This window comes from Aythya fuligula, chromosome 13, assembly GCF_009819795.1.
Source record: "Aythya fuligula isolate bAytFul2 chromosome 13, bAytFul2.pri, whole genome shotgun sequence".
NCBI classification, from domain to species: domain Eukaryota; kingdom Metazoa; phylum Chordata; class Aves; order Anseriformes; family Anatidae; genus Aythya; species Aythya fuligula.
Window position 1 is genome coordinate 2,896,491 of NC_045571.1, and position 12,716 is coordinate 2,909,206.

The 12,716-nt window shown below is 42.8% G+C and overlaps 1 protein-coding gene across 5 annotated transcripts in view; it reads left to right on the forward strand.

Moving 5' to 3' along the window:
* The window catches only part of COL4A5 (collagen type IV alpha 5 chain), an 86,183-nt gene that overhangs the window by 14,569 nt on the left and 58,898 nt on the right, over positions 1–12,716 (forward strand). For all 5 annotated transcript variants that reach the window (XM_032196538.1, XM_032196540.1, XM_032196541.1 and 2 more), the window contains exon 2: positions 10,303–10,362. In XM_032196538.1, coding sequence (XP_032052429.1) covers positions 10,303–10,362 — 60 coding nt within the window. The remainder of the gene's footprint in view (positions 1–10,302; positions 10,363–12,716) is intronic.

Here is a 12,716-nt window from a genome sequence, read left to right on the forward strand (position 1 = left end):
TTAGAGACGTGCTGCCGGAGCAGGCGGCGCTGTGGCTGTAATACTTGGCTCGCGGGCAGGTGAGGCTTACAGCCTGGCTGACAGTTAGCCCGAGGTTTGTGTTACATTTGGACGTGGTTATAGAAAGTGGAAACATCTAACACCTGTCACTTGGGAAAGGTCCTAAATGACTAGTAAATCTTAACCTGTAATGGGTGCCATATGGCACTCTTTATTTGCATCTGGAAAAAATCAGGAAGCCTCTAGAGGCTAGTGATTAGAGGCGTGTATGTAAAATTCAAATAAAACTGAGACTTCCTGGAAAGCAAAGTGGCTTACTGTATGCTGCTGCTGTCTGAATGTCAGGTGTCTCGGTGCTAGGGTTAGCTGCAGAAACACGTAACTGGACAGGCGAAGATGAAGGCAAACTTAAATGAAACTGGTCCCCTACCCTGCAGTGTACATGTGTAAGGAGTTCGGTTATGGTCTGCATATAAGCCAGAGGGTGCTTTGATGTGAGTTTTTAATGTTCACATCAATATATGGTAAACTAAGCCAACAGAAATGCAGTCCTGACTTCATCTCTTGTGTACTGTGGCTGTTTCCCCACATCGTGCATGTTCATGCTCAGACTTTCCCAGTATGTAAAGGTGCAACCTCAGTGCAAGTTTTTTCTTTCTTGAAGTCTTAGCTGTGAAGCTGTCATCAAGGACTTATTTCCAGTGTATTCATGGAAAAAACGTTTCCTCGTATGTGTGGTATAGAGTAAAAACAAAGGCAATGCATTTAAAGCAGCTGTTAGGATCTTTTTTGGTTGGTTCCAATGTCTTTTAAATTGCGTCCAGGAAAGAACAGAATCAGAGTTGAGCATTTAGAACTGAAATCAGAAGTAGTAAAGTGTGGGCTGCCTACAGAGGAGGTATGTCATCTGCCCCTTCCCAAAATCTCCTATTGCGAAACTGAAAGCTGAAGAGCTGCTTTGTTTAAGGTGTTTCTCTACCCAACCTGTCTGTTCAGAGGTTTGGGCAGGTGCTGCAGTGCCTGCTGAGCAAGGAAATGGGTACGGCATCTGTGGGCTCAGGTACTTGAAGGCAAAGTGGGTGGAAAAGACCATCTGCTAGTTTGTGTTCTGTCTTAATTTCTCTCTGCTTGCACTCTTTTTACCAGCTATGTACTTGTCAAATCGAAACACAGCAGCAGCATCTCCGGGTGGCAGCATAAAGGCGGTACTTAGCCTGAGCAGCCACTTAAGGACACTTTGACAAATTCTTACAGCAGGGTTGGGGTGTTTGGAGAGTTGAGTTCATGAGGATAGAAGTGCAAGTACTTGGCTTTTCAGGTGTCTTCAGTCTCACATTTGAAATGTTTGTGAGATGGGCAGTGAAGCTTGATGTGATTATTTTACTTTCTGTGTGTCCCACCCGGTGAACACACTGCACTGAAGCCCGCTTGCTCTGTAAGTCTTACAGGCCCCAGAAATACGAGTTCTGAGAAGCGGTGAGAACTGTCCGGATGCTTTTCTTTGCCTACAGTTGAGTGCAAGTCTGGCAGCACTCATTAAAGCAGGGTGGCGACTATCATTTTCTTTTATTTTCTTTTAGAAAATGAGAATGAGCTACTGTGAGTTGTGAGGGCCGGCTGTCCAAACTCTGCTTGAAGGGTTTGCACCTGGGGAGTTCTCGGCTTTCCTCCTCTTAGAGCTAAGTGTGGAGAAAGGGAGCAAGGTCTGGGAGCTGACCGCATGCCCCGCTCACTTTCTGTCCTGGTCTGGGTTCAGGAACCAAACACCGGTTTACAGACTGCAGTGCCCCCTGCTCCTGGGGGATAACCTCTGTGCACATTTGCCCATTGCTTTCACATTTTTTTGTTTAAAAAAGGGAGGTGGAAAGCCCTAACTTCTGGAAGGGTAAGGATTGTTTCTGTGTAAGCTTTCCCCTGCTGACTTGCATCCTTCTGCAGCTTGCTGGAGAGGAATCGTTCCCCTGTTTGTCTGATTCTAGCCATGCTCAGCAGTTCAGGCACTGGGACAGCCTGCTCCTACTCAGCGTGTTTGCTGATCGAGTCTCTTGTGCAGCAGCAGCTGCTGCTGTGCGGCAGGTCACTTGACCAGCCCAAATCTGCAGGTGAGTGCTTCTCTAGATCTCTTCTCTGAGCTGTCCTTAGGAGCTTCCAGGAAAGGGAGGGGAGAGCATTCCCTGGGGTGCTTGCAGGGAAGTCTCCTTTACATGGAAAAAGTCTTCATGGGCAAATAATTACAATTTGGGGTGTGATGGAAGTTATACAAGCTTTGGGCTTGAATTCAGTAAAAAGGCTGAGTCTGTAAGTTGGTGGTGGCTTTTTGCGGTGGCAATCCTTACATGTCACTGCTGCTTTAAAAGCAGCAAAGACAATAGAAGTGTTCAGGTGTCTAAATAGTAAACCTAATATTGCCTCTTAAGAGGAGAAAAGAGGGTTGTAATCAGTTCGACATCTCAATCTGTTTAACCTGCCTCTGTCGTGTTTTCAGTCTCAGTGGCCAGAGCTATGGCTACTACAGCTAAGAACCTGGTCTGCAAGTTTGAACAGATACTGTATTGTGCAGACTTCAAAGAAAGATGGTGCCTCAAGGTGTAATGGGTTCAGTTATGCTTCAGAAGTTCCCTTAATTTAAGTAAAAAGCTGGTCAAGAACTTCTGTAAACATGTGCTTTGACTTGCATTTTAGATCAGGATGCGTATTCTCTTACTATCTTTAGGTAGGCAAAACGAGGAAAACGATTACTAAAAGTATGTAATGATACACTTTGAAATCAGTTTTGCTTTAGAAATGTTGTTGCTTATAAAGACGATACTTCAGTGAAAAAAAAAGAGTGGCCAGCTGAGTTCTGGAACTGTGAGGTCTTGTGCTGCCATGGCTGACTTGATAGTTAAGCACTCAGATCTGTGAGATCTGCAGACTTGTACTCTTGTTAAACCTAAAGAGCGTGTATGTGGAAATCATAATTAGAACTCACAAAAGCAGCTTTAATTCTACTTGTCAAATCCCCACAAACCCTTTTGTTTCTTAGTTATATTCATGTCCAGGCAAGTGAAAGGAAAGCTCAACTTGCTGAAGATAAATGGTGAAATCTTTGACCTGGCTGAGCAGTAAATCCTTAGCTAGATAACTGTGCAGGTGTTTTGTTACACAGATCTTGGCAAGCTAATAGATGTGAGTATATGTTCTTCAGGACCACCACCAAAATTAAGCTTAATCTTTGTGTGGAATGTCAAGGCTGAGTTTCTTTGCCCATGTAAATAGAGGTATAAATAATTGAATTTGGAACTTTTGCATGGATACAGCAGGGTAAGTATGGGAGCCTTTCTCATAGGGCAAAGATGTTTGTAACGTGCTTTTCTATATGTTGACTTCACCATTTTTAATCAGTTAGTCTTGGTATTGATCAAGTACAAATATTTATGCTCCTTTTTTTTTTTTTCCAGTGTTAAAACATTCTGAAGTTCCTGTCTGGGGAAGCTGCCATGCCTCAGTGCAGAGGGTAATAATGGTGTTTAGGCACTGGAGCAGCTGGAAGAACTGCAGGAGATGCAGGATTTGTCCCATTGCATAGAAGCTTCCTTCTAGGAACAGGGCTTCCACAAGTGAAAATAGCTTTTACCAACTTTAAATTGTGGCCAAGGGCAGGTGATGAGCAGCTGGGACTGACTTTGGGGATAAGCAGTTACTGCAGTAGTGCCATGAGCTGCAGGATGCTGTCAAACTGAGCCTTGGCCATGCCAGCTGTGTGTGCCCGAGCTAGCCTGGTGTTGTAGCAGTGCCAGGAAATGAGTGTATTTTCCCTATATATGTGATCTAGAGACAGATGTAATCAATTGTGACTAGAAGATCTCAAAACCATAGATTTTAGCCAAATTAATACTTTCACTGTTTCTCCCAGCTCCTGTTTCTCTTCAGCTACAAAAAATGTTGTGGGCACAATGCATGCTGAGGGAGCACTCGAGGGGTTTGACATACCTTTCGTTCTTCCGGCTCTGGGCTTAGTGGCTTGACACGACTATCAGAGCACAAGGCAGTGTTTCAGTCAGCTCTTTTTCTTTGCCTTCCTCTCTAAAGCAAGTAGTACTGTTTTTAATTCTTACTGCCTGATCAGTTTGCAGTCTCACTGCAAACTAACGGCTAGTCATGTGGTGCTGGCAAATATTGAAGGGAGAGACCTAAATCTGAGGCTGTTAATAATAAAAGCGGGACTGTGTATGAATAACAAGTGCTTTTTACAGCGCTTGGAAGGAAGGGGAAGCATCAAGCCTGAAGTATTTGGTCAGCAATGTGTCCATCTTGAGGCTGAGACTACACCTTTCAAGAACACTACTTCATTCCCTGAGCAGCTGTGCAGTTCAGCCTGCTGCAGGTAGCAGAATGGCTCAACCACACCAGCCTGGCCCAAGTGCTTCTGTTAGTCCTGTGCTTTGTTGCAGGTGTGGAAAGAGCTGTGATTTTCATGTTCGAGAGCAGTTATGGGAGACAGTCCACGGGTGTGTGCCCTGCATGGAAGGGAGCCCTTGGAGCTGAATTGCTTTTGAATGGTTTTGTGACTGGTTCTTCCTTTGGCCATTCCAGTAGATGAGAGTCTTGGTAAAACCAAACTACAGACTTAAGCATAAGCGTGCAAGTACATTCTTGAGAGGTCATTAGAAAAAAACAACTGTGCGAACATGCAATTACAGGAGATGAACTGCAACTGCTGCGTAGTCTGGCTTGAGTGCCTATCGACTGTTTAGCTTTTGCTGCTTGCTCTCTGCTCCTTCACAAACTGGAGCATTGTTCCACAGCTCAGTTAAGCTCCTATGATCTAAGTATGTGTCAGACTTTTTGAAATGGAGAATTTTGGCCAATTTCTCCTAGGCAGAACTTGATTTCAGTGACTTGTGTGCATCTTTTCCCTGCTGGAGGGCACTCTTCTCACCTGTCAAGGTGGCTTACGACATAGTGGTGTCAAGTAACTGCACGGTTCCCTTCAGGACAACATCTGTTTGTGAAGCTGGTTTGTGCACGTTAATCCCCACAGATGCCTCGTGCTGAAGCTCAGTGCTCCTTGAAATCAGGAAGGAAATCTTAGTGCATTGCAGGCCACAGCAGCGTTTCACACCAGTGGATACCCACTATCAGTTTGATTCCTCTTTGACCTCTTGCTACCACCAGAACTGAGCTGTCCAGAAACCACGCAGGCTGTTGGTATAAACCGTGGTGCTAGGGAGGTAAAGTAACGTGGCTGTGCTCTCTGAGAAATGGAAGGGCTTATCGCACAGGAAACTCATTCGTGATAAAAGAATACGTAAGGGGGATGGAAAGGAGCTGAGGAATTACTCAGCTTATAAATGCTGAGCCTGGGCTTTGTTTCTTTCTCTTCTCTAGCTGCTTGAGCTATGGATTGAGAAATCATTTGTAAGCAGTTTTGATTATTTCAGAACACCTGTAATTGTTTACAAAGACACCACCTCCATCCACTAACTGCTTCTGTAAGAACTTACACCTTCTATTCATTATCAACTTCTAATGTGTAAATTTCAAGTTCTGTCAAACAACTAGCATCTCTCCCTATATCTGACTTCTACAGTAGAAAGAGCATTAAATTCTTGTTAAATAACAATGGCCAAGTGCTAATGTGTAATTTAGATGCTGATGCGTTCTTCTGCTTGTGTTTTTTTTGGGTTATTTTTTTCCCCCTACACCCCCTTCCTCCCCCTGCTGCCAAGTACCTTACTGCCCTGCAGCTGTGTGGCTGTAATGGTGAATCACTCCCAAAGCACAGTTACACCTCCCATCTCTCTGCCTCAGTAGTTGGTACTTATGTGTTGACTAACTGTGTTGTTACTTCGATTCTGCCTCATGTAAAATCAGGGTAATCTATCTGAAGCCATCGAGCAGCCCTCTATAACTTTTATTAACTTGTTCTTAGCAGTCCATAAAAACAATTCGCCTTTCCCTTCACAGGTTTAGGAAGTCCCAAGCTGCAGATCTCTCCAGGAATAGCAGCATCTGTCTTGTGTGTGTTTTATTTGTTTATATGGTTGTGAATGGCAGCTGGGAGGTGGGGAGGGAGTGGGGAGGCTGAAATTGCCTTGTAACTGACATCTCTGGGCTTGATGAGAAGAGGGGAATGTGCCTAATGCTCAAGGCAGTTTTCCAGCCAAAACAAATCTTGGTAACTTAGGTTTATTCATTCCAGTGAGCAAACTGTTACAAACGTGTGGCCAAGAGTAAGAAGTGACTTTGATTTCAAATGTGTACCTCTTCAAACTGGAAAACCAAAAAATAAAAAAACAGTTCTGTTGGTGGCATAAAGCAATTTTTTTCAGTCCACGTAAGACACAAAAGACTGAGCTTGTTCTGGAAGAATTATCCTTTGACTAGAAAACCAATACCATCCCTCCTTTTATGCCCTAATGAAAAGAGCTTGCTGTCTACACACTAGTTCAATGGGGGAGAAGCTGTCAGGAAAATCCAATGAAAGGATTAGCTCAACTTGAATAGATTAATTAGAGCCCTTGATTGTGTCCTGCTATGCAAAAGTCACAGCAAAGGAAATGGCAGTGATAGTGAGTTCATCCTCACAGGTACAGGAGGGGTTGTCAGCGGGCACACAGTAGGCAAGAAGCAGATCTAAGAAGCTGCGGTCTGTCTGCCAAGCTGTATCCATTCGTTGTCCATCCTCCTGTAGTTGAAAACTAAAAGATTTTAATGGTCATGGAGCTTATACGATCAAATCTTTACGATCAAGCCACAATTCATTATTCCATCCAATATCTTAGCTTTCCTGTTGCATAAGGTCTACGCTGCATCCCACTGACCAGAGCTAGGATTTGAGCTACTACCGAAGCCACAGGGGCCTTGTTCAGTTTCCTGAACCTGTAACAAATGTACCAAGTGCAGCTTGGAGTTCCAGGAGCTCCCCTGAGGCTTGAAGTCGATTTGTTATGTTTGAAAACCCAGCAAGCTAGCTAACAGTCACTCGTTCCGATAATGAAGCTGTTACTGAGGGCAAACTACTGGCAGCGGCCATCTACATCTTGATTTTAATGTAGGCTTTCTGTGCTTGAAATGTAGTCGCTACTGTGCATAGCACGGAGCCTGGATTTGATTCATTTTTGCATTAACGTGAGATACAGAATGAAATCTGTGATATCAGGTCTCTTGCCTGTGGCTGCAGAGTGGCTTTCAGACTTGTGCTGGCTTGTTACACAGTTTGTGTTCTCCTGTAGCACAATTCTTGTGCCTGCTTTCCCAAGTAAAAAAAAAAAAAAAAAAAAAAAAAAAAAAAGACCTTGAGATTACTGAAAAGTCTAAACAAGAAGCAAGCTTTTATTTAGAATAGGTCATTAAGCTTCTTGGTTTTTGACTGTGGCGAGATGTTGAACTTGTTTTTTGTTAGATTGCTGTATGACCCATAAGTGGCATGAACTGATCTTGATAGTGTATGAATTCCTAGGGCTTTCTCTTCAAACTGCTTAGTTCAGAAACGTTAATGTGGTGGGGATAGAAGTTACTGCAGAATAAAAACCACAATCTGTCCAGCTACTGCTTCTGTACAGCAAGATAAGTGACTCTGCTGAGGGAATGTTGCTTGATAAGCTCGTGGGCGAATGGATTGTCCCAGGATTTAAGCCAAAAACTCCCATTGTTTGACTGCAGCGAGTATTTGGAGAGAACTTTCTGATTACAGGCTGTTTTCAGCTCCCCTTACTTCTGTTTGGGAAAGACCGCGTTCCCTTCCTGCGGGGAAAACATCTGAACCCAGTATGCAAAACAATCTGTCAAAAAGTGCTCAGTGAGTACACTTGACTCTTTGGGGTGGGCGAATTGTCTAAGTGGCTGTCCAGTGTCTGAATCCAGCCTGAATATACAAATGACTTTGGAAGACAGTCACAGGGATGTCTATTTTAAGAAAAGGAAGAAAGTCTTATGGTAGGAGCTATGGTGATTAACACAGAGCACTTTTTCTTTAAACTAAAAATGAGATAAGGGAAAAAAGCACTCTTTAAAGTATCCTATATAGGAAGACCCGTCCTAGTAAAAAGCTGTTTTTAAGGGCACAATTTTGGGAAGGGTGCACTTTAATCTTTTGGCATCATATCCACCATTACTTATTACCAACATACACAAGAAAAATGCTTTGTCGGCTCTGTAAAGAATGAAAATCAGCACAAGTCCCTGATCATAAACAAGCTGACTTAAAGCTTGGGGCTTTGCTTCAGTTTGGGATGCCCAGATTTGGGAGGGTGGAACCCAGGGTGTATGGGGAGGTACTGGGGAGACTTCCTCCTGCCAGATCAGAATAAAGCTTAAGGGGAGAAGTGGAGTATTTTGGCTTTTTCATTTCATAGGTTATAATAAAGATGGAGCCAGGCTGCTCTCACCCTGTATAGGATAAGAGGGGATGGGTACGGATTGTACCTTAGCGAACTCGGTGAGATTTGGAGGGCACGCTTCACCACAAAGGTCTTCCTTGGGCTATATGGGATTTTGGTTGATGTTGGTTTAGATTCTTTTACCACTGCACAGCTTTTAGTTGTTTTTAATAAGTGCTGATGTTCCCCCCACCTCTTGGAGGCAGCAAAGACTTTCAAGTAGATCTTGGTGTGCTGTCCTTGTGCAGGGAAACTCACTGCTGCATGGCACGGCGAGACAGGTAACTTGCTCTTTGGGTTACTCTTGTACTGTGAGGCACGGGAATATTACATGGAAATAAGGTTAATCCCTTTTAAATGAAGCTTTATTAACGAGATTAATCCTAAAACTGATTCAAAAGGATCTTGCCTTTTTTAAATACACTTCTGAAAGTGAAAAGGATTGGATATGGAATTCATGGGGTAACTTGGGCTGCAGGGGGACTTCAGAAGGGCATCTGGCCAAACACCCTGCTTCAAGCAGGGTCAGCTCTGAGGTCAGGCCAGGTTACTCAGGACTTTGGTCTGATCATTGAAAACCTAAACTGTCTAGGAAGGTTCAACTTCACTTTAGGAAATAGCTCAGTAACTCCCTGATAACTGAGAATTTTGAGTTTTCATGTATGTCAAATCAAGAAACTGATTACAAAAGCTAAATGAAAGGTGTGGAGATATGTCCTAGTTGTGCTGGGTAGCACTACTGCCCACTTAAAACTCAAAGCTCTGCCTTTTGCCCCCAGCTGGTTTATCCAGGGTTTGTGTAGCTCCAGGTGAATTAAGCTACTTGGGTGCTTTCCTTCTGATGCTTGGTAATGTGTTTAGGCTACGAGCCAGGACATTGCTAATGCCAGGTAGGTGATGGGTCATGTCTCTGGGATAATGAAGGCTCGAGTTAGTGTGGGTATACTTGAGAACTGACAAACCGGCTGCTCTCCTGCCTGCCTGAAACTTTCTCTGTACGTACTGTTCTTTGCAGGGGTTACTTGGGGTGGGGGGACCCCACACCCTCAGCTTTTCAAACTTCCAGTGTTTGTGCCGTCATCTTGGTTAGAATAATGCTGCACATGTCCTCAGAACAAGTTAAATCCTAAAGTATGTTGGGTAGTGCATCATCTAACATTGCTTATCTTTTTCACTGAAAGAGGCTTGACAATTGTCTGTGTATTATGTACAGGTATTTTACAAAGTTTCATTTATTCCAGAAATATCTATTCTTTAAATAGTTCACTTCTGAAATCAGCAAGGAACTGTAATGAGTATCATAGGTTGAGTGGGGGAGAGTTTAAACTGAGCAAATAGAGTTACCTGATTTGCATCATCTTTGTGAATTGAGTTTCTGTATCTCCTTCCTCTGACCCCCTTAGTATCAGCCTGTGCCCACATGTGAGGGAACATATTAGCTGGCTTGTCATTCTTGGTGGAGAGTGAATGCAACTAGATAAAATCTAGTTGTGCTTTTTTTTAAAAAAAAAAACTTCTCAATAAGTGAGCTGTGGGAGAAAGAACGAATTGGGTAGTAAGTATCTTGCCAATAACTACTATAAATAAACTCATAAGCTTTAAGCTTGGTTAAACTCTTGTTCAAAACCTGACATCTACTGGTGGGAGCCATAAATGGACACTCAGTGCTCAGGCTATAGGTGTTGGGTTGTACCTAGCCCTAGAATAAAATATGCTTAAGCATAGATTTAAAAATCTGTAAAATTGCCAATAAAACTGTAATGAGTTGAAGCATGTCTATTAACAGAGGTGGTCAAAATTCCAATAGACTATTTTTGAACACATGTATAAGGTCTAGATGACAAACATTGTAGGCTTATGTTTTAGGATATCTTTTGCAGTAGACTTGCTTTTTGGTCTTACAGTGATTGACATTTAGTCTTTTCTTATGTCTTTAAAGGCGTGCCATGGATGTACATCGGTATCCAAATGTGATTGCAGTGGAGTTAAAGGTGAAAAGGTAAGTGTATCTTTTTGTGTTAGACTAATGCACAGACCACTGAGCCATATGCCATCTGCAGATAACTGAAGTTTATGAATAAATTATACTTGTTTTCTTTGTCAGTGTTGTAGGCACGCACCAAAGTATACAGCTCTTATAATAGCTTCAGGTACTGAGTCAAACCAAGTGGTCTATCTGATGGTGTACAGAGCTTCATATCACTGTTCTATCAAAAAATGGGGAATGAGACACAATTCTGCAGGAATGTGGGAGTATAAAGCAGAAAAGAGATTAATTTAGTAATGTAGAAATAACTTCTAGGGACTGGCTACTATAACCAGTTCCTCTGGGCAAGCCAAGCGGTGGATTGCACAGTAATGCCCACGAGTAATGTTTCAGTGGGAATTTTAAACTAGTGTGGCTTTTTTCTACTTCCCTTGCATTGCCTGATCTAAGTAGTTGACAATCACTGTTGTGCTCTGAACTTGCACCATTTCTAACCCACAGCTTACACAGCTGTATGCTAAGGTGATAGCTGTTGCTGTCTAGTTGCTCAGCTGAAAGTTGGAGGTGGCCATTCAAATGCAGCTTTCTGAACATCCATAGCTGCCAAGTGACGAGTTGGTTAGTGGCCAAAACTGTATTCTCAGATCACATAGAGTAACGAAACCTTTGTGGTTGATCCAGTAAAATAGGCAGTCTGGGCTGCGTGGCCAGCAGCCTAAGGCCAAAAGATGCATGCTGAAATCCCAAAGCTTTCCTGTTTTTCATGCAGCTTGGATTTCCACTCTTGCTGTCTGAGCCCTATACTTTTAATTAAGTTCTTCATGCTTCTATTGCTAATACTTCTTATAGTTTTAGAAATCTGTCCTCTGAGGAAACTGTGGGTACTCAGCATTTCTTTGAGGTACAGTGCGCAATGTAGCTGTGCAGCTCAGGACTTGCTCAAATTGGGCAACTGTGGGAGCCTGCTTCTGAGTAAATTCTGGTTAAGTAGTCAGCATGTAACTGCTGTTGTCGCAGGGTAGGGATGTAATACATGTATGATCACAATGAGGGAGAGAAAGTGCCTGAAACACTTTCATAGCCATGTAAAGTTTGCCTGAGATGCAATGGAGGCCTTTTAGATGTGAACTTCTAAGAGTATGATAAGCCTGTCTTATCAAAGTACTTGGCCCCTCTCAACAAGGTTCTAAGAGGGCCTCAATGCTCTAGATTCATTTCTGAAACATGTCAAAGGTGGTTCTGAGGTTATATGAATAAGCATAACATCAAGTGAACCAAAAAGATGCAAAATATTCAGTCACTGCATTAGCACAACGTGGTGTTGATACAGAATTTTACTATTGGCTGAGGTTAAACAAGGCAGATGTCCAAAATTCAGAGTAATTCATGGTGCCAAATGTACCATCCAGGTGGATCCAAACAGATGAGGTCATTCCTTAGCATTTACTTGCTTTTGGTTCATCAAGTATATTCCCAATTTACATACCTAGCGAAAGACAATATCCCCTCAAAGCTTTCTAACTTAGATTTGCTTAGCCAAAACCGGAACCTGGTCCTTGCATTCCTACAGGATCTTCAAATGCAGGTGGCTAAACCAGATGTATCCTAACACTAGTCACAGAACTGTTTCAGGTTTAGTTTGAAGGCGTTCAAGCATCAGGGTTACATTCCTTGTACAACCACAGCAGGTGCAACTTTGGAGAACCCATCTGTAATGCACAGTTAGCCTTTTTCTGCACCAGTCACAGCTAGTTTGTGAATCCAGTGAACACAACTACTGGCTGGCATGGATAAGAAACATCTAAAAGTACATCCGGCGTTCTAAATAGAACCAATTAATTGTTTTCTCTCAGTGATTCAGTATTCTGTATGCCACTTACACATGCACTGGGATCATGGCCCACTTGACACATTCCAGTCTTTCAGTGTCAGTTAACAGCGTGGTGATAGTCACTTTATGGAGAAAAAAATCTTGGAACTGTTTGGAGTCACAGTGAGCTTTTCATCCAAATATAGTCAGCAAGTGGAGTATATGATATCTGTTCTCAATCAAGCACTGAAGTGTCATTACGCATTGTGGGCTTTGTTTCTGCTCCTCTAGACTGTCCAAGCCAATCATCAAGGAGAGCTGTGCAGGAGAAACTCTCACACTTCCCTGCAAAATTTGGCCTTTTGTACCTTTTGTTGAGCAGATTATAGTTAGTCTTGAGTAAAAGAGTGAGAGGCTTGATAACCCTTTGTAAAAAGGGTGAAGGGGGAAAAAAGCCTTCAGTAAAGTAAGCACAGCAACAGACCAGATACTTGTATAATGGTTCTGCATCTTGGAAAAAGCTTAGATGGTCGCAGCTTGAGCAAAGTGAAATATT